A 25,275-nucleotide genomic window follows, 5' to 3' on the forward strand; every position below is an offset into this window, starting at 1 on the left:
ACAAAATTTTCAACCTTTTTTGTTAATTCTCATCCTGATAATTCCAAATATCCTACTTGGGTCTTGTAATCAGAAACGCAAAGGGAGGCCATCATTTTCTAAGTCTGTGGTTCTAAAACCTTTTCATCCTTCTGCTCCAGCATATGAAATATGGCACACTCTCACTGGGTTGCTCACCCTTGGCGGTGATTCTCAAGAAGAACGAGAGCATCACTATTCTAAACATGGTGTGGATTACTACTCCCTAATGCATGTCAGTGATTTGTTGTTCAAATGCCTAAAATATTCCTACAACTTATTTCCTTTCGGGTGTTTACAACCATCATTTGGATCACCTGGCCCTCTCAAGTTTCCTGACTTCAGGCTGATTTCCTGTCCCGAAAGAGCCCTCCGATTCTAGTTAACTAAAGCTCTTGTAGGATAAGTGATGAACCCTGGCTCTGCATTAGGCAAGCGTAGACCGCCTTACTAGTACAGCGAGAGAGGAGGGTCTTAAAAACAGTAACAACAATCTGGTTTTCAGCCCGCTTGTCAAATGCAGCTTTGAGTAAGTTACTTTCCGAGCCTCAATTTGCTCCTCTACATTAACAAGTATTCCGTGGGGTTGCTGTGATAATTATCAGTGCCTTGCACAGTAAACGCTCAATAAACAGTAGTTAGTACCACTACTCCAATCACCACATTAAAGGGGCTAGGATAACTCAAGAGGCTCGCACAAGACCAACAGGGGACGCGGAAACCGCATTCGGTGGGGCTTTCACGCCGACTGCACTGAAGAGCGCTCCAGGACGCGGTAAAGAGAATTCTGAAAGCGGCAAATTGTTCAAGCAGGAGGCGCGGGGGCGGGGGGGGGCGGGGCGGGTCAGCGGACGTCCGAGCTTCCCGGGTCAGCGGGGCTCCAAGGCAACACCAGAACTAAGGAAGGGAGGGAGGCCCCGGCCAGTGTCTGACCTTCATCTCCCGCTCGGGGATCACGGCATCCATTTCGTCTCCCATCGCGCCGCCCTCAACAGGTCAAAGCAGCTACCGCAGCTGCCCGCGTCCTTGCAGACACAGCCCAGGTGGCCCCCAGGCCAACTTCCTTCCCTCAGCTCTAGCGGCGCGCGGGCATGACGCATTTTCCGGCGCGCTTTGATGACATCACACGTTTCGGGCCGAGGGAGGTGGAGGGACCATCTAAAGTCGCGAGCTCTTCTGGCCGCCGCCTCCCATTGGCCGGCTCTGACAGAGTATGGGGCGTGGCCCGAGGTCTGTGCGCCTGCGCCCGGGAGCGTCCAGGTGCCGCCACCGCGTTTTCAGGTGGAGCGCGCTTGCTTCCTGTTGGTTTCTCATACTGGGAAGTGCAGGCGCGAGTCCTGCACGTTCGTTTCGTTGAAACTTCGTAGTAGTCTTTGGATGTAGGTGGTTATTAATAGTTCCGATTTCAGAGGAGTTGGGAACTTGACAAATATTTCCAAGGGGCTGTAGCTTTTGAGAAAGGCTTTACAGGAGTGTGGAAGAAAAAGGTTCTCAGAAAGTCGGGGGGCTGGGTTCTCGCCAAGGAGACCTTACGTGTCTGAAGGCTGAAAGGGGATATTAAAGGGCCCCAGCGATCAGCTTTGTTTACTCGTTGGAGAAACAAGCCTGGAAACTGCGCGAAACACTGCGCAAAGACATCCTAGTCACCTAGCAGTTATCATTGCCATTTAATTGATGAGGCAGCTGGGAGCACAGAGAAGTTAAGAAAATTCCCCAATGCCCCTCAGTCAGAAAGTGGTGAAGGCTGGATTAGAATTCAGCCTTGCTGATTGCTGGCTATTACACAGTCCTACGTGGAGATTTTTGTAGTTGAATTATATTATAAATGCTCTAGGACAGAGATTCTTAACTTGGAGCCCATGGGTCAGCTCCGGGAGGGGGGGCGGTGTATTCTGCCACTTACTATTTGGTTTTCAGCAAACTGCTTCTCTGCTCCAAGCCTGCTTCTCATTTATCAAACTAGGATGATATAATAGAACCTTACTCATGGGGTTGCTGTGAGGAGTAAAGGCACACAGGACACATTCAGTCGTGTCACTATATCAGCTAGCTCTTCTGAATTTGCTGACCCCGGAACCACCCCCAAAATACACCAGTCAAGACGTTGATAAGTTTGTCTGTTTTATTTCCAGTCCAGTACCACACATACTCAACACGCACCCCCACACACATACTGCATCCACTTGAACTTGCCCGACACACTCCTTCCTTTTGAATGGCAGGGACAGAGCCATACTCGGCAGTCCCCAAGCTGCTGGTTACATTAGTTAGATTTGGTCTTTCAGAAAGAAGACAGCTGAACTCCTAGAAGCTGAGCCCTTAGCCAGAGAAGTAAGAGTCCTAGAGCTAATAGCCACAACCTGAAATACATGCAGACCACACCCCCTTTCCAGGGATCACTCTTGAGACCCTCTCCCTCTGGAAGTTGAATTCCAAATGATGAAGGAGCTGGTAAAGTTTCCCCAGGACACTCCCCATCCAATGAGAGAACTCTTTCCTGCCCTTTCTAGAAGCTGGGGACACACCCACTTGCTCTCCTCCCTTAAGAAGGTTTCCTGCAGTCTTGTAAATTGTGTAACCCGCTGAAATAAGCCTGGTTGGTTCTGTCCTCCTGTCTGAGTGAGGTACAGATACACTGACTATGATGGGTAGTCAAGGAAGGCATTACCTTGCTCAAAGGTCTCAGCCTGTCCCAGAAAGGAGAGGCAGTGGGAAGGGGTGGAGACAGGCAGTTGCTCATCTAAGGATCTCAGGAGAAAAAAAAAAAACAGGCAGGGGAGGGAGTGGCGGTGAGATTTTGCATTTACAGGGTGGAATGTTCTGCTGGGGTTTAAACTTCAACTAGGCTTATGCATTTGAAGTACCTTCTTAGGCCGAAGATCAGCCAGTCGTGGCGAAATAATCTTGTTCCTGAACTGGCCGAGACCAGTGGATTAACCCAGCCTGGCCATTTCCCCATCCCCTACCTGCTCCACTCCCTGCAGCTGCTGTAAAGTCAGCTCCTTGGCCTTGATTACGGGTCAGAGGAGTCACAGGGAGCTCCCAGGGGCTCCAGCGCCCCCCACAGCTCTCCGCTTCAGGTTTGTGAAGGCTTCTCCAAGACCCTTGCCCAGTGTTGGGCCCAGTTAGTCCCCCCAGGATTGCCCTGCAGTCACCTCATATCCTCCTCTTTCCTAACTTTCATCACCTGGGTCAGACTTCCCCACTAGACTCTAAATTCCATGAGTCTGTCCATTTCACTACTGGGTTCTTAGCTCTTGGCCCATAACAGGTGGTTAATAAACATGTTCAATGGATGAGTGCATCTAAGTCCTGAGTGGGCAGGGGAAGGGACTCCAGAATACAGGTGGGGTCAAGGCTGGGGTCCCTGCTGATGCTGCCTCGGAGGCACTGGGAAGGGTGAATCCTGGCCCAGGGCCTTGCCCAAGGGTTGACCTAGGAGACTGCCCCTCTCCGCCCCTTCCCTTGTTTTCATCACTGACTGAGGCATGGGCAGGGCATCTGAACACCTGGGCCCCGGTCCGGATCTTCCATCTCCAGATAGACCCCTGCCCTAGGGCAAGGCACTTAATCCCTGTGGGTCACCACAGTTTCCTCACCTGTGAACTGAGAGGCCTGGCCCAGCTAACCTACAGGGTGAGTCAGGGCTCTAAAACCCTAGTCCATAATAAAAAACACAGGTGACAGTCTAGTCCCCAAGCTCAAGGTTTTGAGTGATTTGGAAACAGAATGATGAATTAGAGAGACACTGGACATGGCACATGTCAGGACAAAGTGGGGGGACTTAAAGCTTATAATAGGTTGTAAATAAATACCTGTTGAATGACGGAGTGAGTGAATGAATGAATGAATGAATGGTGTAAGGAAGGTGTGAAGGGCAAATGGGGAAGCAGAGTCAGGTTTCAAGCAGATTGGGATCAGAAAGGCAACCTATTTCTCAGCTCCTGGCTTAACAGTGGTGCTGCCTCTCTTTGCCATGAGCATTTAAGTCCTCATCCTCCTATCCTGTAGCCCTCAACATCCTCCCTAAAAGGTGGGACTAGACTGAGCTGAATCCCCTCCCCCAAGGCCCCTGGACCCCCTCTGCCTCTGAAGCCCCAGCAAGGGTCAGGGGGAGCTGCACCCTTCCTCTGAGCTGCCTGTAAAGGTGTGGCCAGGGAGCAAGGCTAGAGGATTCCTCTGGAACCTTCCTGAAGGGCTCAAATTGCCAAGTCCCTCCCCTTTTCTCCTTCTGTCACCTCACTAAGGATAAGACGAAGTGTGGACTGAGAGGGGACCAGCTGAGGAGGTGGGACATTGTGTGGCCACATCCTGGCCCACCCAAGAGCACTGGAACCACAGAGCTGTCCAAGGATACCCTAACGAGGCCCTGCAGCCTTATCCCGACTCCAGGGTCTTCTGAAAGGGGCAGAGGGCCTCACCAGGGCCAGGCCAGGGTACCAGGACTTAGCTCAGTGACCTGGAAGGACAAACAGTACCAGCTTCAAGTGCGGGAATCACAGGCTTCTGGTCTCCCTGTCCTGGCCCTGCACCCTCTGGTTTTTGGTTTAATGTCAGCCCTTCTGCACAGGGAGGGGAGATGCAGGGAAAAAGAGAAGGAGGCGATCTGGACTCCCCAACCCAGAGCCCCTTTAAGGCAGATAACTTGTGCTATACAAAGAGATCACTGACTCTGCTGACGAAAAAACAAACGCACAACGACCAAACAGAACAAATAAGACACATCGCAATGAGTCGAGAAGGGCAGTGAGATCAGGAGGGAGGCAGAGGAGTGGGGAGGGCGGGGCAGGTCCAGGCGGGGGTCCTCAGGGCAGGCTGGCAATGTCTCTCTCTGGAGGGGGGCCAACTGGCTTGGGGCTGCTCTCGTTGGCTTTCCCTTCAAACATCATGACTCTGGTTCAGAAACGGAGAAAAGAAAGAAAACACAAAACAGGATTAGGACTCCTTTCCTCGTCCAGGGAAAGATCATCCCAGCCCTCACGTCTGCAGGGTCCTCCACAGAATGCCCTTGCACCCACTCTCCAGCGAGATTTTCCCAGAAGCCCATGCGGCAACTCCACAGAGGGGGCTGCTAGTCCCATTTTACAGAGGAGAAAGCTGAGACACAAAGGGGCAATGAGACTCGTCCGAGTCACACAGGCAGCCCGAGGCAGGACGACACTCACTCGAGACCTCGGACTTCTAGGTCATGCGCCTTCCCCTGAGCACACTGCCTGGAGGAAGCAGAGCTCGGCTGGGCCGTGGCTCTGCTCAAAACCCCTTCAGATCTTCAAAAACCTCCCACTACTCTGACAGTAAAATCTGGGCAGCAGAAGAGGATGGGGGTTCAAAGTATAGCCTCTGGAGGGAAACTGCCTGGATTTGAATCCCAGCCCTACTCCTTCCCAGCTGGTGACTGCTGCAAGACACTCAACCCCACCAATGCTCAATGTTTCCAACTGAAAGTGAGGATGTCAAAAGCACTTGCATCCTGGAGCTGTTCCAAGTGACAGTGCCCTTCACCCTCTGTACTCCCTCCCTGGGTGGGCTCCTTCAGTCCCTGGCTTTAAATCCCATCCAAAGTGTGATAGTCGGGCTTCCCTGGTGGCGCAGGGATTAAGAACCTGCCTGCTAATGCAGGGGACATGGGTTCGAGCCCCGGTCCGGGAAGATCCCACATGCCGTGGAGCAACTAAGCCCGTGCACCACAACGACTGAGCCTGCTCTCCAGAGCCCGCGAGCCACAACTACCGAGCCAGTGTGACACAACTACTGAAGCCCACACGCCTAGAGCCCGTGCTGCACAAGAGAAGCCACCGCGATGAGAAGCCCGTGCACCGCAACGAAGAGTAGCCCCCGCTCGCCGCAACTAGAGAAAGCCCATGCACAGCAACGAAGACCCGACGCAGCCAATAAATAAATTAATTAAAAAATAAAAATTAAAAAAACAACAACAAAGTGTGATAGTCACAAACGGCTTACCTCTGAGCTCCAGATCTGCACAGCCAGTTCCCTCCTCAACCCCTCCCCTTGCGTGTCTAGGGGCTCTTCCAATTCAATACATCAAAACTGAGCTCAATTCCCACCTTCCTCCCTGCTCTTTTCTCAAAGCAAACAGCACCATCACTCAGTTAACTCAGACCCCAGACCTTACAACCATCAGACTCCTTGTTTTCTTTTAAACCTGGAAACAACCCTTCTAGCTCTACCTCCAAAATCACTCCCAACTCTGACAGCCGCTGCCCACCTCCACTACAGCCTCTCCAGGCTGAGAGCCTCATTTCTGACTTGCAGAAGTGCACGAGCCTCCTACCGGCCTGCCTGCTGCCACTCTTGTCCCCACCGCAGTCGGAGGGGGCCTTTTAAAAGTCAGCTCCTAGCTTAGAGTACTCCAATGGCATCCCTCCACGGCAGTACAAAATGCTAAATCAACCGTGGCCCACATCACCTGGCCCCTGCCCATCTCTGCAGACTCATCCTTCACTCACTGCACTCCAGGCACACGGGCCTCTGTGCTATTCCTTGAGCGTAAAAGGGCCTCTGCACTTGCCGCTTCCTCTGCCTGGAGTGCTTTCCCCTAGATATTCGCATGGCTCATTTCTTCGCATCTCCCTCGTGCAGGAGATCAGATGTCACCTGCTCAATGAGACCCTCTCTGCCTACTATGCCACCCCTCTCTATTCCTCTCGCCCACTTTATTTTTCTTTGAATTGCACGGTTGCAATCTGGTGTTTTGGGTTGTTTCTGTCTGTCTCTTTCCATCAGAATGTAAGTAATTCATGGGTCCCCAGCACCGAGCATAATTCCTGGCACATAGGTGGCGCTTAATAAATATTTGCTGAATGAATGAATGATTCATCTAAGGAGTCACTATGCAGACTAGATGGATCAGATTGGAAGTGCCCAATACATAGTAAATGTCCACTAAATCTTAGGTGTGGTTTTTAATAGCATCACCACTCTTATTGCCACCACCTGGCCTCTCAGGTGCAGCATGATCTGACCTGGACGGTTCTCCCACCACACCTCCTGCCCCATCCCTCCCGACAATAAACACTCCAACCAGACCAGCCTGAACCGTGGGCTTACCAGCAGGTCACCCCGCTTCCCCCTTTGTAAAATGAGACAGGTATATTTTACATTGGTACATGTGAAGAAGTTAATCTTACAGATACACACCACTATATATAAAATAGACAAACAACAAGGATTTACTGTGTAGCACAGGGAACTACATTCAGTATCTTGTAATAAGCTATAATGGAAAAGAATCTGAAAAAAACATGCCTATGTATAACTGAATCACTTTGCTGTATACCTGAAACTAACACAATATCGTAAATCAACTATACTTCAATTTTTTTAAGAAAAAGTTAATCTTATCACATAAAAGCCAAGTGAGTGTCCTTTACAGCTTGAACACATACCATGGGACCCTCCAAGGAATTTCTCTGCTGCTCTCCAGTGGGGAAGTACCCGCAAAGTGTGATTTTGGCCACCATACACTAGGTGTTTGCCGTCAGCCAGGTACTGGGCTAGACGCTTCATATATATTATCTCATTAACTCTCAGGACAACACTTCATGCAAGATATTTATGACCGGGGCTTCCCTGGTGGTGCAGTGGTTGAGAGCCCGCCTGCCAATGCAGGGGACGCGGGTTCGTGCCCCGGTCCGGGAAGATCCCACATGCCGTGGAGAGGCTGGGCCCGTGAGCCATGGCCGCTGAGCCTGTGCTCCGCAACGGGAGAGGCCACAACAGTAAGAGGCCCGCGTACCGCAAAAAAAAAAAAAAAAAAAAAAGATATTTATGACCATCTCTGTCTTATAGGTGAAGGAAAGTAATTTGCCCAAGGTCGTTTCAGTAGCAAGAAATAGCATCGAAATTTGAACGATACCTCCCTTTAGAGCCGGTTTTTGACTCTGTTATGCTCACAACCCCATGGGGTGCTAGAGTCACTCTACAAACAAGGAAGCTGAGGCTCAGAAGGTTTCAGCAGTGCATTTATCATCATCGTCACCATCACAGTCGGCCACTTACTGAGCACTGATTCTACCAGAGGTTCTGCTACAGGCTCATTTTGCCTGCAAGGTACATATTAATGTGACCATTTGACAAATAAGAAAATCGTGTTCATCAAAATTAAGCATCTTGCCCAGCAGATCACATAGTGAATTACCTCCTGGCTAGGGACTGGCTGAGGCGCCCAAGCCAGGAGCCTCTCCACACACTATGACTTTGCCTCCAGAGGTCCCAGGAGAGGTGGGAGGTACTCACAGCTTGAGGACCGCCGACCGCTTCCCCAGCATCACGTTGACAAAGTCTCGGTAGGAGATGGTGTCGCTGAACCCGCCCGTCACCTCCGAGATCATCTTCTTCATCTCCAGGTGGGTCTTAGGGACCCCAAGCTTCTCCATCATCCTCTTTAAAGACATCAGGTCTGCCGGAGGAAAAGCAGAGCCGTTAAGTGGAGTCGGGGGGCCGGGCTGAGTGGGGAAGCTCCCCTCTGGCACCCCCATGCCCAGAACAAGCCCGGCAGGAGAGTCCATCCCTGGAGACTGCAGTCGACAGCTTTTCTCCTCCAGGGAGAATGAGCCCATCACATCTTCCCTGCTCTCTGCGGAGGCAGTATGGACTAGTGGTTAGGGACTTGGGCTTCTAAAGTCAGACAGACTTGGGTTGGAACCCAGCTCTGCTATTCTTGGCTGTGGGACCTGGGACAAACTACTTAACCTCTCTGAGCCCTTCCTCCCATCAGTGGTAAAATGGGTTGATGGGATCATCTGGAGTGAGGATGCAGCAGAAGCACCTGGCACACAGCAGGTGTCCAGGAACACAGCCTCTCTTCTTCATTCTGTTGTTCTCTCTGCTGCTGCCTAAGGTTCAGGTGACCGTGAGCCTGCGGCTCCAGCTACCCGGGAAGTCACGGCCCAGTGAGGTGGGGTCAGGGCGTCGGCCTGACCCAGGCATCAGGAGTCACTTTCCAGGGCGCGGTGGCAGCTTCTCCCCACCTGCCACTCCCACCCTGCGGTCCCTGGCTCCACCTCGCTGGAAGGGAGAGGATGCCAAGAACATCCCGCAGAGCAGGAAAACCAACAAAAGAACAAAATTCAAGAAAAACAAGGGAGGCACCAAAGTCACTACACTCCGAGGAGTTGGTGCCTCTGACCTCCTGGCTCCCAAGATCTGAGGCAATTTCCTTCGGATTGTTCCGTGAACAATGCGTCAGGTCAGCAAAGGACAGTGGGAGTGCGGGTGGAGCAAGGGGCCAATTTTAGGGTCAGGGGAGTAGTGGGCCAGCTCACCGGAGAGGCAGGGCCGGCATGACTGGTGCCAGACCCTTAGGTGCCAGGATGTCCAGGACATTTCAAAGAAAGCTGGGCAGTGTTCTACAGGAAGAAGTGAAAGGTCTCCTACACGCTGCTGGCCACACTCTAAATTGGCAAGACCTTTCTGGAAGGCAATTTGGCAAGAGGCTTCAAAAGCCTTTGACCCAGAAGGTCTAATTCCTGAGGTTTACTCTAAAGAAATAATCAGCAATGTGGATAATGACTCAGGTACAAAGACGTTCTTCACAGGATTGTCAATGAGTTAAAACCAGACATCATTTAAATGGGTGACACTAAGGCATTGGCTGAATACATTATAGTCTGTGCCCAAATGGAATATCATGCAGCCATTAGTTATATTTTAAAAAAATGAATTATATGTCAAAATACTAACAATATATTGTACAAAATTTTAAAAGGAGGTCCTAAAGTGGTATCGAACGGTGTTTGTGATTAGAACAAAGAATGGGAGGATATAAACCAAAATCTTTATCACAGTTATTTCTGGGAGGTGGGATTGTGGTGAATTTTTGTCTTTGTGCTTTGCTGTGATCGCCAAAACGTTTTAATGATGACGATGTATTCATTTGATACATCGCTTTAAGAAAAAAAGGGATAAAAATATTCAAAAAGGAGAAAAATGGGAGAAGACAGAGGAGCGGGAGAAACGCTGGAGGGAGAACCCACTCGGAAACCACAGGCTGGGATCTGGGCCCTGGCTGCCACTTAATGACCACATGCCCCAAGCAAGTCCTTTCACCGTTCTGAGCCTCGGTTTCCTCATCCGTACAATGGGAACAATTAAACCGACCTTGACCGTGTCATAACACTACTAGTGAAGGTCAAGGTATGGTCATGAACATAAGTGCCATGGAAAAGGTGTTTGTCACCCCTAGCGCCTGGACGGCAGGACACAATAAAGGTCTGCTGGAAGAGAGGACCAATGTCCATGGAAGGCCCTTGTCAACTGCAGGACAGTGTTCAAATGGAAGGACAGACTTGGGGACAAAGGAAATGCCAGCCCCCTGGGCCAGGGTGGCAACAGCCTGAGCATCTCCAGCCCTGGGCTGGGTGGCACCTCTGAGTCCGGGGAGGTCTCAGGTCACCAGGTCACCTCCTGAGTCCGGGGAGCATCTGGGGTGGGAGGCTGGGGTGTGGGCAGGGAGCTGGGGTCGGGGAGGGAAGCAGTGGGGAGAGGAGTTTGGGGGGCACGGGATCCAGGGTGAAAGGCAGACAAGTTCAAGGCCAGCTTGGCTGGCCTGGCCCATCGGGGAAGCTTCAGTCGGTGCTTGTCAACCTCAAAATACAGTCCCAGGCCGCTCACCCATGCAGATGAGTCAGTGGGGTTCTCTGGACGCCCACAGCCCCTACCCACGAAGCACTCTCCCCCACCCCACCCGCCGGCTCACCCAAGGCCTCACTCACCAATCTCGCCCTCATTGTTCAGGTCAAACTCCATGTACTTCTCTGGAAATCACAGAGCAAAAACTGGCATTAACTGGGAAGCAGGGCTGCCCCCTGCAGGGTCCCAGGGACTCCCTCGAGGGCAGCTGGCTGGGTCCCCAGGGTGCCCACACCATCCTCCTCACCCCACGTCGGGGTCTTGACACAAGTCCCGTCATTCCTCTGGGGAAAACCATTGTCTCTGGGAAAAGGGCTTGCCCACCTGCATCACCTGCTCGCAGGCACCATGGAGAAAGGTGCCCGGGGGCCACTCTGACCCTGTACCAAGAAGGGCAGCGGCTTCCCCCCAGGCCCCCAGTGTGGGCTGGCGGCATCCGAATCGGCTGTAAAGTGACCAGAATAAATTCCCGGCCCTGGAGATGCAGATCTGCAGGATCTGGGAGGCAGAAATTGGTGTGTTTTCAGAGTATCTCAGGCGATTCAGATGGGCAGCTAGGTGTGAGAACCCCCAATTTAAGAAGTCCCTGTAGTTCTGAACTTTTGGTGGCGGGGGGGCGGTCATGGCTACCACTGAGAATCTGATGCTCTGTCTGGAGAAATGCCCGCAGACCTGCCCTTGACTACAAAGCGACACATACAGTGCCCGGGGCGCAGAGACCCTCCCCGCAAACCTCCCCTGCAGACTTTGAGTTAAACCTCCCTGATCAAGGGGTCGGAGCAGCGAGTTTGGTGTCTCCTGACCAGGCAGTGGGGGCAAACAAGTCGTGCGGCCTTGAGTAGCCACAGGGTCTATTCTGCACCAGCAGCAAGCACGAGAAAGCCAAGGTCCTGCCAGTGACCCTTGAGCCAGGCTTGCTGCCCCTCTGCCTGGCATGTTCCTCCCGGGCATTCTCAGGGCCCCTCCTCACGCCTTCAGGGCCCCCAGGCCTTTTTAACTGGGCACCGTCAGTCACCCCCGCAAAGCACCTGCTACCATCTGACACACTTTCTACTTCCTTGCTCTCTCTTCACCACCCCTCCCCCACTAGGACACGGGCTCCTTTGGCCAGGGGCCGTCTTGTGTGTTCTCCATTGTGTACCCAGGCCCCAGATGGCCTGGTGCCTAGTAAGGCTCATTTGGAGATCAAATGAGTGAATGATTTGAAACCTCCGTAGTCCCTTGGCTTCCAAGGTAACCTCCTGTGGTCCCAGGATGGACCCTTATCCTACAGCCCAATGAAGACAAGGAGAATGGTCCTTAGACCCCTGGGACCTCTGTCCCTCCTCTCAGAGCCACCTCTGAAGAGTGACCCTATTGGTATCCAGGGAGAAGGGAAAGGACTGGCTGCTCCTGCTTTGCACTGGGAGGGGAAGGGGCAGACGGATGGGGCAGGGGAACCAGCCAGGGGTGGGCGTGTCTTTGTTCTAGTTCTTTTTTCTTTTCTTTTCTTCTCTTCTCTTTCTTTTCTTTCTCTTTCTTCCTTCCTTCCTTCCTTCCTTTCTTTCTCTTTCTTCCCTCCTTCCTTTCTTTCTTTCTTCTAGTTCTTTTCTTTCCTTCCGTCTTTCTTTCTTTCCCTCTCTTTCTTTCTCTTCCTTCCTTCCTCCCTTCCTTCCTTCCCATGTAAAAAGCACCACTGTGTAACGGTGACAAGCAGGGGATTTGGAGTGAAACCAATATGGGTATAAGCCCCAACTCTGCCATAGGTGAGCTGTGTGACCCCAGGCAAATGACCCCACCTCTCTGAGCCTGAGTTTCTTCATCTGTAAACTAAAGCTCCCACCATCTCCCTCCTGGCTGGATTGGGATGAGGCAGGAAGATCGCAGCCCTGAACACGAGGTCACGCTCAGCAAATGCTTAGCCACTGGTGTCCTGCCTAAGGATGGCTACGTTATAAGCGGTCTGAGGAGCATTGGCATGTTCCTTGCCCTGGAGCAGGGAGGGTGTCCACGTTGCCAGGACTCTGGGGGGGGAGGGGGGACGCAGCCTGGAGGATGTTCACGTGGTCCCCCAGCGCGCCCAGGGCCCCCGCAGCGTGAGTGCATCTCCTGGACAGGAAAGGTGGGTCTGTCCCACTCCTTATGTGCACAGCTCCTCTCCTTTCGAGCCGCTGGCTGAGAACCAAGCGCCAGGGCCCGGAACAGAAGGACCTTTATGCCGCCCCCTCCCCGCGCGGACTCCCGGGCCCTGTTTTCTTTTCATCCTGTGCTGCTGAGATTCAATGGGCAGAAACTCTGCCCCCTGCCCCACTGTGGTGACACAAACGTCCATTCTCCGCAGGGGCTCCCAAGATGCTCCACCGCGCAGGGGGAGAGACAAGGGCTGCTACAAAGAGCTGATTGTGTGCTGGGGCCCCGGGAGCGAGCAGGGCCTGGGCAGGGGCGGGCAGGAGCCAACCTGAGCCCTGCTGGGCAGCAGAAGGGAGGGAAGGGCAGGGCAGGCCGGGGCCCGCAGGCGAGGGACGAGGGGCCTGTGCCCCCAGGCTGGGCATCCCGTCTCACAGCTCGTCGGGAAGAGGGGTATTGTGGATGCAACACGGGTGCAGCCTGGCCCTGCGGGTGAGGATTTGTATAAGGGGGTGGAGGGGCCCACCCAGCTCTCCTGGGGGGGGTGGGCAGCCAGCCCCAGCTCACCTTTAAAGGCTGCAAGTTTTTCCGGCAGGTTCTCTTCATCACTGTACTTCTGGTCACAGAGGAACTCCTACAGAGGAGAGAGGACAGCACTGAGCAATGGGTCAGCAGGCAGAACTCACCAACACACAGGCCCACTGCCCATCGCCTCCTCTCCCGCCAGGTGGCTGGGCTTGGCCGCGCAGGGCAGTGGTAGTCCTGGCCTCCTGTCAACCCCCAGAGGCGGATGGGTACAATCCACCCCATGGGTAGGAGGTTTGCTCAGCAGCTGGGGGTGGGGCCCAGAGGTTCCACTGTAGAAGACTAAACACCTTCAGTCAACCTCTGAATCACGGGTGCAGGGACCTGGGCTTCCCCCCAGGGCACCCCGGCTCCAAGATCCACGAAGCCATGAGCAACCAAAGACACGTGGCTTGGCCCTGGCATTAACGTCTTAGGTATGTGACCCTGAACAAACTGATCCCTCTCTGAATCTCTATTGCTTTATCTGCCAAATGGGTATAACTATCATAGCGTCTTCTTGCATGAGAATCCAAGGAGAGTGTTCAGTAAACAGCAACTGCTATATTATCATTACTAGTCTCTCTCTAGTCAGAAAATAACTGTCCACTGCTTGAGAGGTCACTTACCCTCTCACCTGTGTCCTCACCTGTGAAACAGGGCCCACCTTCCCCTCAGATGCTTGGAGAGACTCAAATGAGTCTTTTCAGAACCAGATGGAGTTGGGAGGAGATGGGAAGGGACTAACAACAGCCCCCAGAATGAAGCACTAACCCACATGGTCGCTCCGGATCTCTCAGTGGGCCCAAGAGGTGGCAACTATTATTACTCCCATTTTACAGATGAGGAAACTGAGGTTCACAGAGCCAGAACCTCAAGTCTATTCTGTCTGACTTTAGAGCCTGCATCTATCTTTAACCCTGACACTTAAAGATGGGCAGTGAGCAGGTATTCACCCGGCTTTAAAACAAAAAACTAACAATTAGCACTTGCTAGGCTGGGCGCAGTGGCCAGGTATCTTACTAGCCTTGTTGCTAATCTTTAAGCGTCCCTAGAACCTGCATTCAGATGAGGAAACAGAGGGTGTGTTCCCATCCTGGCACCAGAGTCCACAGATCCCCTCTACTTCCCTGGACCTTGCTTTCCTCGTTGAGTCAACTGGACATGGCTGTGACTCCTTCATTCCTTCAACAGTTTTTGAGGAACCACAGTACACACTGCTCTATTCCAGGCATCCAGGGAGCAGGTGAGACCAAGGTGAATAAGACAAGGTCCTTATCCTAAAGGATAATTTTAGGATAAATTTAAATTTTATCCTAAAATTACAGGAAGTCCCTGTTTAAAATGATGTTAGGGACTTCCCTGGCGGTCCAGTGGTTAAGGCTTCACACTTCCACTGCAGGGGACACGGGTTCGTTCCCTGGTCGGGGAACTAAGATTCTGCATGCCACGTGGCACGGCCAAAAAATAAATAAATAAAATAAAATAAAACAAAACAAAATGATGTTAAATGTTATCTAGGTCTAACTAATACACAGTTTGAAGGACCCTTCTGCCCCTCCCTAATCCAATTTCTTTTCCTTCCCAGAGGTAATCATTATGCTGAACTTGGGGTTTCTACCATGCTCTTGAATGTTTTTCCTACTATGACCAGGCCAACCAAAGACATCTTATAAGTGAATTTGAGGGGTTCAAAAAAATTCTAATTCTAAATTTTGGAACATTCCATACAAATACGTACTTGTAGTTCAATAAATGATCTTTTAAATGAAAAAAAAATTATCTGGGTCAATCACTCAATATGTTTCTAAATTCCTGCCGTCATTTCCCACTAAATGATGACCAGGTCTGTACTTACACATCTCCTAGGACAGGGAACTCACTACCTCTCCAGTCACTGTAAATGGAAGGTAGAATGGGACAATGACAAGAACCTAAGTGAGGATGAAGCCCTCTGGGTTTGGATCCTCAGCCCTCTCCTTACTAGCCGTCAAAGGGGCTCACGGGTACCCACCTCCTCAGGCACCTACCGCTCAATCGAGACAACCCACTGCGGGCAGTTAGCACCTGGCTCGAGCGTCCATGCTCAGTAAACAGTAGGTACAATTCCGTGTAGGGCAGAATCTGATCCCTTCCAGGGTTCAAGTTCCTCCACACTAACTCAGCACCCTTTGACTGAGTAGAAGGAACCCCCCGCCAGTGTGGCTTCCCTCGCTGGGTCAGGGGGCCTCTGATAGCCCCCTTGCTTTTGGCAGGCACTATGTTATCCCATTCAATCCTCACAGCCACTGTTATCTGATTTTACAGGTGAGAACAGGAGGACCAGAGAGCTAATAACATGTCCAGGGTCCCCAGGTCCTGGGGAAGCTCAGGGTTGGTTTGGAACCTGTGTCCATCAGACTCCAGGGCCCATGGGGTCCAGCTGGCTCGGCCACAGCCTCACTCAGAGCCTCATTACCGTGTGCCATGCACAGCCCTGCCTGCGCTTAGCTCCACGGAGCTGGAACCTTCCCCTGCAGCCTGGAAGGCTGCCCTCCTGTCGGCTGGCTCTGTCTGTCCTTCCCTTCCTCTTGGCTTCCTCTCGTAGGTCTTCTCCACTGAGGCCCCCACCCCCATTCCCTGACCAAAAGTAGGGCAATTAACTCTTGTCTGTGACCCTGAGCAACCCAGGCACCTCCTGGGGTCACAGATCCCATGTCTGTCCAGCGGAGGTACAAATTGGCCAATGGTTCCCAGACTCTGGGGTGAAACAGAAAGAAACATTTCCAAAAAAAACACAAAAGCGTGGGGGAAGGCGCTAATATTGGGCTTTCAAGATTTTATTTTGCCAAGTAAAGACTTTAAATGATGACCATGGACTGTTGCCACGAGTTCAGAAAAGGATATTTTGTAAAAGTAGGAACTTCACCATCTCCGAAGTTTTAAGTGGAACCCATTTAGCCTACGTTCAACTCACCACGTTGTCCCTATGTTCCCTTCACTTCACCACATTAGGAACTGGAGAGCCTTCCTGGGGAGGCACAAGAGCCCAGGTAAGGCTCAACATCTGGGAACCTCTGGGGAAAGACCTGGGGGTCCTCCAAATTCCCAGGCTCTGGTGGACCCGAAATCCCGCACCAGCCTGGAGCCTGTCTGTAATATACACTGATCACCTCTAGGGATCCAGACAGATTGGGTTCGAGGGGTAGGACATGGTCCTGGGTCTTGGAGACAAATGAGACACAGACAGAGACAGACAAGAGCTCAGTCTAAGCCCCAGGGTGCTTGATAGCCACACCCCTCCCTGGACCTGACCCCAGGACTGTGCTCTCGGCAGCCCCGGGGCTTCCAGGATTATTGTCTTTTTGCTGATGAAGCCGGTTTTCTCCTTAGCACCAATCACCATCTAACATGGTATTTCATTTTTGTCCCCAACTCCCCACCCCTCTCCACCAGAGTGAGTGCCTCAGCCACCCTGACCTCCCTTCTGTGCCTCTCCCACGCCAGGCGTGCTCCCACCATGGGACCTTTGCTCCAGCTGTGTGCCCTGCCTGGAGCGCACATATCTGCGTGTCACCTCCTTCAAGTCTTTACTCAACTGTCACCATCTCAATGAGGCCAACCCCATCCACTCTGTCTACTGGAGTCCCCTCCTCCACTTCCAATCCACCTTAAGATAACACCTTTTATACCATGATGAGTCATCTCCTAACACAATTTACAGTGTAATTGCTTATTAAGGGTGTTGTCCATTATCTGTCTCCCCCTGCTGGGTTCTGCATAGTAGGTGCTCAATAAATATTTGCAGGAAGGGTCAATGAATTGAGACTCAGAAAGGATGAACAACTTGCTCATCAAGAAAGCACAGCTCACAGGTGGCTGAGCTGGGATTCAGCTCCACTGCAGAGGCCGCTTGGGTTCCCTCCCTGCAGAGAGCTGGGGAGTAGAAGTGACCTAAGGAAGTGGGTGTTGGAAGGATGCTGAGAGGAGGCAGGTCCTTGGTCACAGGACACATCCAGGAGGATGTGTTTACTGTCTCTGCCCCACGGATGCCTAGCACCCAGCAGTGTCCAGCGTACAGTAGGTGCTCAATAAACATTACTGAATGAATGGAGAATACTGCCGTCCAGCCCAGAATGACTTTCTCCACTCTCAGCCCTGCAATGGAAAGGCAGCTTTGCAAATGCATGTGTGTGTGTATGACAGAGGCTGGAGAGGCCTCAGAGATTGGAAACACACATTTCCTTAGAGCCAACAGAGACAAATGCTTGAGCCACAGAGTGACCGGGGGTGGGAGAAGCAGCTGACTCGTTCACGTGTGGGTGGGCAGCCCTCGCTGACCCAGGGCTTAGGGCAGCTGTGTGGACCAGGGGGCCGGGGAGGCAGGAAGGCGGGTGGCAGGCACAGGAGCTCCACTGGCTGGGCTGCCAGCTCCCACCCCACCTCCGAGCTTTGGATTCCTGGTTCCTGCTCATGCACAGCCCACAGCTTCCTCCCTCCAGGGGTCCTCCCCCCATATCCTAGCTCAGCCTCAGGGCACAGCCACGCCCACTGGGCGGATCCCTTGTACCCGCCCCGCCCTGCCCTAACTCTGGGCCCCCAGGCAGAGGAGATGGAGCTAGAAGTCACTCCAGATGTTTGGAAGAAAAACAAAAACAGAAACAAAAAGAGGGCAAACGAGCCAGAATGCCTAGGTCTGAGCACACTTAGTGCTGTGTGAAAATGACTTCATTTACCTGTGCCTCAGTATCCTCATCTGTAGGAAAGATAACAGTATTAACCACATAGGCTTGTCCTGAGAATTACAGTACGTAAGCAAACATATCTAAAGTGCTTAACACAGTGCCCGGCACTTAGTAAATGCTAAATAAATGTTAGCCATTTATTATTATTATCGGCTAACATCTATATACATTCAGTCCACTTACAACCCACAGCTCATCATCCAGACCATCACTGACTATTAAATAGATTAGGAAGGAAACCCCTCCCCTAACTTAGGCTGGTTATGGTTGCTCTCTCTCCTTTTTGGGTATTCCCATTTGACAGATGGGACAACTGAGGCCCAGAGAGGTTGCTCAACTTACTAAAGATCACAACGTTTTCACAATTCAAGGTCTACCTCCCTTCACCATCCCAGCTCCCTCCCTGCCCCAAACAAGGCCTGGCCACAGGTTTCTGGGCAAAGAAAGTCAATACTGGGAGTTACCTTTCCTCTTGGGCAGAAAGATGTTATTCCAGAGGCCAGGGAACCACTTTATAGCCCTCTAGGGGCATGGGGGTGTGTGTAGATGGTTTATTCTAGCCCCTCTCCCACTCCAACCCACCGTCCCAAAAGACAAGTTTTTCAGGCCGTAGAAACTGCTGTCAGGGCCTCCATGTATGAGGGATGCAGGGGTCCCCTGGGCTCTGAGAGTGGCAAGTCTAGAGGCCTTGGTGGCCTGGTCAGTCCCTGGCAAAGAACCAGGAAATGCAAGCAGGGAGGAGCCTGGGGTTGAAAACAGGAAGCTCTGAACCAGGCAGTCGCTTCTCAAGCCAGTGTCCACAGGCCAGGCCCAGGGAGGTGGCAGAGCTGTTCCAACATCCACCCAGTCACAGAACCCAGAAGGGACTCCTCAGAGCATCCGGCTTGTTCTCTTTGTTCAACAGCTGGGGAAACTGAGGCCCAGAGGGCAAGGTCTTGATTAAACCATCCTTCCTCTAGGCAAGTACAGGGCGTGCAAGGCAGAGGGACAGGGCAGGGAGGTTGACTCGGGCTGCCAGGGTTCAAATCCCAGCTCCAGCACTTACTAGCTCTGTGGCCCTGGGCAACTTGCCTTACCACTCTGGGCCTTAGTTTCCTCATCTGCAAAATGGAATCATAAAGATAGAACCTCCTCACTGGGTTGGTGTAAAGATTAAATGAGCGAACTGCATAGAAAGAGCCTGGCTCCTAGTATACTTACTAACGGTTAGCGATTATCATTGTGCGTTTGGATCGCCCAAACTCAAGCCACACCGAGAGACGACTCTTGGGGAAAGGCAGAGAAGAGACCCACCCACAACTCTCTTTGTCCCCTACTGTGCCACGAAGTCCTCCTGGTGAGTCTTGACCCTCTGGTCATTCCTCCTCGAGGACAAACTTTGCTTTGTCCTTGGATACCTATGGCTGAACTGGTCGTGACTGGTCATCCACAGAGGGCAGAGTGCACCCATCTCAGCCCCGAGGGACGGTGCCTGCAGCTGCACGGGCTCACTGCTGCCTCTCTTGGTCACCTGCAACCTCCGATGCACATCAGAGACTCCCCCCACCCCCCGAGAGCCCCGTCCAAGTGCTCATGACCAGGAGGGGCTATTTCCCCAACCAGCAGAGGTTGGCAGCCCCTGCTGCGTCCTGGCCTCCAGACCTTTGCCACCTGCCTGCACCCGCCAACGCCCACCCTGACTTAACTCTCTTTCTGGGCTGGTACCTCTAGCACCTGCTCCTGGCCCTCCAGGCTTGCCTTTATGAATTAGCCGCAGCAGAATTTTAGGGCTGGCAGATAAGCACCATCTCGGAGGCCATCCAAGGGGCTGGTGGCTGAAGTCTTGGGGGAAAACCCCAAGGACAGGCAGCACGATGCCTGGCCGTGTGGCCTCTGATGCAGCCCACAGGCTCTTAAAGGGCCAGGGCCAGGCCATAGACGCCCGGCCCGGTGCCTGGCGTGTAGCAGGAGCCTGTAACGTGCACCCACGAGGACAGCAGGCTCACATTCCCCACGGCAGCTCTGGGGCCTCATCCGGACGCTGTGCCCTCGCCAATAGATGGGGCAGCTGGAGAAAAACACCCCCACCGACTACACAAATGAAGCAGACCCTGCAGAAATTCCATCTCCAGCTTCCTGCGACATGGCCACACCGAGGTCGAGGCTGGTTGGACCTGCGGGGACACTGAATCCTCAGAAGCTCACGTGGCTCCTTATCACCATCTCCCTTATAATATATTAAGGAAGAGCAAGAGAGACGGGTGCCTGGCGATGCCAGCTGGGCACATTCACCTGGGCAGGGACAGGGTGGCACTGCCAGTACACAGGAAAAGAGACACACCTGTGTAGTGCCTGGGTCAGGTCTCAGAGGTCCCCCACTGCTGGGGGAAGGGCTGGGGACAAGCCTCACCCCAGGTAGAGCTATCCAGCCTGCCGTACCCAGTTCTTCCCAGCACAGGTGCCACGTGGGTTCTGAAATAACCATCAGGCACCGAAATGCTACAGGGAATGCTGAGTGCCCTTCATTCGACCCAGGACGGCTGAGAGGGCAGGACAGTAGCCAGAGATCCTTATCCACATAAGCAAGAGAGGCCTGTGTCACAGCGAGGCCACAGCCACCTGGTGGACAGGGGCCAGGGCGGGCCAGGGGCAGCGTCCGGAGACAGAATCCCGGCTGTGTCACTTCCTGGCTGGGTGACTTCACCTGGCTGAGCCTCTGTTTCCTCATCTGTAAAATGGGAGGCTTAGTAATCCTTGTCTCATGGGGAAGTTTACAGACTCTTGCTGGGCATCTATCTAATCCAGTGTTCCATTGAGAGGAGTCAGTGAGATGATTTATGTCAAGTGCCAGGTCCGGAGCAAAGGCACCACTCATGCTGTTTTGTTAAAGATCCTGGCCTCTGGCGGGTGCAAAGCCACGGCTCTCACCATCCTCCAGTGTCTTCCTGCTCCATTCCAAGGCTAAGGGCACTCTGAGGGGCACCCACCCAGCCCCACAGCTTCCCTCTGTCCCTGTGGGAAGCTGGAGGGAATTTGTCCCGTTGCCATATAAGGCCGGCCCCGGCTGGCCCAGGGTCACCTGCCATGCCATCAGGGCGCGGGGAATGTCAGCTATGTGGGGGAGTAGGAGACGCGCGCTGGTCCTGCCCGCTCCAGTGGTGCAGAGCACGCACGCGCGCGCGCACACATACAGCCCGGAGGTGGGGCGGGCACATACAGAGGAGCCCCAATCGAGGCCAGAAATGGAGAGAAGAGCCTGGGTTCAAGTGTGGCTGTTTAAACCCAGGCAATTTACTCAGGCCCTCTGACGTCTCCCGCAAAATGGGAACAGACACTCGCAGGGTTGGAGTGCACATCCGACGAGATAATGTCTGAAGCACGCCTGGCACACTGCCTGGCACACGCCAAGGGCTCAGAAAATGAGAGCAAAGTCTAGAGTGAACCCCCAAAAAAGTGCATTTTCATACAGTTCCACCAGGACCTTTAGGTCCACCCAAGTCCCCTTCTATTTTGACTCCTGAATCCCTTATAATCACAACAGCCAAGACTGAGCTACCCCGCTGCCCTCTGGAAGCTGGCCCATCCCAGCGGGGAGAAAGGCCCCAGAGGAACGGTTGGCCCAGAGAAGCCTCCAGAGCTCATGGCCAGGCTGGGCTCTGCCCCAGGCAGCAGCCACAGTGGTGCCCAAGCACATACAGTGAGTCACGGAGCCCCATCCTTCACGCCTTCTGGCTTCCACGGGACCACTGGGGCAGCTGTTCAGCCCAGCCCCCCAGAAGCCCCCCTCCAGTGGGGCAGTGAAGCTGCAGCCCAAAGGCAGGCAATCTGGACTGCCAACGTGGTTCCCTCCAGAATCCATCCACCCAAGGGAACTTCCACCATGGCCATGGCCGTGGGTAAAACCGACTCAGACCCTCAAACACAGCGACTCCCTGAAGTGTCTGCAAGGAGCTTCCGTCTGTTCATCTCCTCCGATTGTTGTAGGGACTTAGAGCAGAGCAGGGGTCTCTGCTCCCATTTCAGACAGGGGAAGATAAGAGTCTGCCCGACAAAGGGGTCTGGTCCAGGCCGAGCAGCCAGTCTACCTCAGACCTTGCCCCTGGGTTTCCACTCGCACACTTTTAAGTCCCAAACAAACCAATGATAGCAATCAAGACAGCAGCCCGCTCTCCTGTGTGCTTTACATAGATTATCTCCGCCGCAAAATCACAGCAAACCTACTACCATCATCTCAAGTGGCTTGTCCAAGGTCACAGAGCCAGTGAACAGCCCCCTCTGCCCATGACTCTAAACTGTGGCGGGGCCACCCTGACCTGCTGTGGTGGGAAGCAGCTCAAGCTTCTGGTTTGAGCCCCCTTCCTCCGGGAGCCCAGAGCCTGGGTCCCAGCAACCTGACAGTAGCCCGGGCTCACACGGTGGGTCTCAGAGTAGCATCCAGTCAGGGAAAGGACGCTAGGCTGGAAGCTCTGCCACCGGCTTCGGTGTGGCCTTGGCCAGCCGCTTGCCCTCTCTGGGCGTTGGGGTCCCGAGGTGGTTGGACACAGCCCCCTCTTGTTCACCTTCCCCAATCTCAGCGCTATCCAGACCAGCCCCAGAGAGCCACAGCCCCTCCCCTTTCTGAGCCAAGCCAGTACACCTCCCAAAACAGCCCTGTGGCCTCACCTCCACACCCCACCTAATCCCCCCATCCCCCCAAGGGCAGGGCTGGCATGGAAAGTCCCACACTCTCAGCTCCTCTGGTCTGTGCAACTACAATCCCCTCTCCCCCATCTCCAGCTGTCTCTGGCCCGGGGTCCGCTGGCTGTGGGTGGATTCAACTGGCTTGGAACTGCTGAGTGGCCCAGGGGGGCTGTATGAGGTCAGGGTTCCAGGCTCCTGTCCAGAGGACCAAAGCAGCCAAGACCATGGCTGAGCTGGCCGCAGAGTGAACTGGGGGGGAGCCCAGCAGCCTGGACCCCCGAGAGCCCCAGCCAGACGCCCAGGCTCCCTTTCAGCTGTGCTCAAGATGGCACTAAGAGGCCAGATGAGGATGGCGATGAGGAGGCCAGAGTTTACCTGGAGGGACCCTGGGGTCCCCAGAACCCTCCATGGGATTCCTACGGCCAGTGGAATGAAACCAGGCAGGCTGCCTAGCTCTAGGCAGTCCAAGGAAATCAAGGAGCGAATAAAGACCGCAAGCCCCTGTCGAGAGTTATACTACAACCGTGCTGCCAACCGTGGACCCACCTCCACATGGACTCCACCAGGGCCCTGCTGACCCTCACCAGCTTTCCACTTTGGGACTCTGAGCTGGGTGCCCAGTGGCCCGGGGGAGCCTGCAGGGGAAATGTCCAGCCTTGTTTCACTGGGCAGAATCATGGAAACCTGGAGACATCCTCCTCAAGAAGTAATCCTAGTACCATCCATGGAGGTCTTCTCTTGTACTAGATGCTGGACCAATCACGTAACGTGCCTTCCCTCATGGAGCCCTCACGGAGACCCCGGCTCTGTGATGAGAGGTCCTCGCTGGGGACCACAGAGCTGGTACATAATGGAGACCAGATCTGAGCCCCAGTCTTGCTGTGCTGCCTTTGAGTTTTGGCCAATCCAGGCAGGCCCTAACAGTTTTCCATATCTTCTAGAATTTAAATGGTGGGGTTTTTTTGTTTGTTTGTTTTTTTTGTGGTATGCGGGCCTCTCACTGTTGTGGCCTCTTCTGTTGCGGAGCACAGGCTCCGGACGCGCAGGCTCAGCGGCCGTGGCTCACGGGCCCAGCCGGAGCGGCATGTGGGATCCTCCTGGACCGGGGCACGAACCCATGTGCCCGGCATCGGCAGGCGGACTCTCAACCACTGCGCCACCAGGGGAGCCCATTTAAATGGTGTTTAAGCAAAGGTCGAAAACGTCCCATTGTGTGCCTGGCAACAGCCGGAAGGATTTCTTTTTAGAAATCCACTAGGATCAGGATGAAAAGCACCAAGTCTCTAAGGCAACCTTTCCTAAAAGCCTGAGTGAGAAGGAGTTGTGTGTGTGTGTGTGTTTGTGTGTTGGGGGGTGGGGAGAGGCAGGAGGCCAACCTTTTTTTGGGTGGAGCGAGCACCGGCCCGTGAGTCTGGAGCCCAGGGTTCTAACTGCAGCCTGACCCAGACTTGCTGTGCCATCTAGGGGCAGCCCCCTCACCTCTCTGAGCCTCTCTTCCGTCCCTCGCTGTAAAACTGGGAATTACTCGAGACATCAGGGGTCCCTTCCAGCGCCAAGTCCCTGCAGCTGGTCCCAGGCTGGCTCCTGGGGAGCCCGGGGCCGGTGGGCCGGGCTGGCATCAGAGCTCCCGGGAGGGCCCTACCTCCCTAGTCTATGAGTAACAACTTGCAACCCGAGACCAGAGGGCGGTGGACGGGGTGGAGGGGGACCTACCTGGAGGCACAGGGAGGGGGCTGGAGGAAGGAAATCGGGGGAAGCCCGGGTGAAGGAGAGGAAGGGGGGTTGATTTTGCGGCAGGCACAGCCGCGCAGACGGAGGTGGGACCCGCGGAGCGCTGGGAGCTTTAGGGCCGACTCGCCAGCTGCCCTCGGAGGCGGCGGGGCTGGAAAAGCGAAGGCGGCGGCGCGCGCTTACCCGGTTGATCTCGGCCAGCCTCCTCTCCTGCCGGGCTTTGAGCAAACCGAACGCTTTCCCTCCTGGAGGAGACAAAGAGGCGGCCGGGGAAGCGGGGGTCTCCCCGGGCCGCGCGCCCTCGGCTCGCGCCCGCTTCCCGCGCGCGGCAGACCCCACCGACCGCCCCGTGCGCACAGGTGGCGGGCGGGGGACACCGGGTGTGGGCAGGGGCGCGGGACAGCGTGGGGACAGCGGCGCCTACCTTGGAACCTGTTGCTGAGCGCGACCGACATGGTGAGCACCGGGCTTCCGCCGGCTCGGGGCTTCGCGACCGCGGCGAGGACGAGGAGGAGGGGCGGGCGCCTGGTCCGAGCTCGCGCGGCGTGTGGCGGTGGGACCGAGGGGCGGAGGGATGGCGCGGGCGGCCGGACACTCCCCTCCCTCCCACCCCTCCCGACCCGCCTCCCCTCTCCTCCCCTCCCCGCCGCCCGGCATCAAAGCGGCTATTATGCTGGACGCCGAGCCCGCCGCCGGCCCCTCTGCTGGAGGACGCGGAAAATGCACGGCGCGGGGGCCGCCTGTGAGCACCTCCCTCTCCGCTCCTGCAGGAACCTCGACCAGTCCCTTCCCGCTCGGGGCCGCGGTTTCCCCTTAAACAGAC

At 54.2% G+C, this 25,275-nt stretch overlaps 2 protein-coding genes across 4 annotated transcripts in view; both read right to left on the reverse strand.

Moving 5' to 3' along the window:
• NUP214 (nucleoporin 214) overlaps window positions 1-1,057 on the reverse strand; it is a 101,568-nt gene extending 100,511 nt beyond the window's left edge. For all 3 annotated transcript variants that reach the window (XM_082843427.1, XM_082843426.1, XM_082843428.1), the window contains exon 1: window positions 952-1,057. In XM_082843427.1, coding sequence (XP_082699553.1) covers window positions 952-996 — 45 coding nt within the window. In that variant the 5' untranslated portion in view covers window positions 997-1,057. The remainder of the gene's footprint in view (window positions 1-951) is intronic.
• Window positions 1,058-4,823: 3,766 nt separating this feature from the next.
• Window positions 4,824-24,907, reverse strand: AIF1L (allograft inflammatory factor 1 like; the record flags this gene model as incomplete). The annotated part of the gene is made up of 6 exons (XM_082842103.1): window positions 4,824-4,911; window positions 8,275-8,437; window positions 10,752-10,793; window positions 13,342-13,408; window positions 24,636-24,697; window positions 24,877-24,907. The coding sequence occupies 6 exons, from the start codon at window positions 24,905-24,907 to the stop codon at window positions 4,824-4,826; spliced, it is 453 nt and encodes a 150-aa protein (XP_082698229.1).
• Between the last annotated feature and the right edge of the window lie 368 nt (window positions 24,908-25,275).

This window comes from Leucopleurus acutus (assembly GCF_964270905.1).
Source record: "Leucopleurus acutus genome assembly, chromosome: 7".
NCBI lineage: Eukaryota > Metazoa > Chordata > Mammalia > Artiodactyla > Delphinidae > Leucopleurus > Leucopleurus acutus.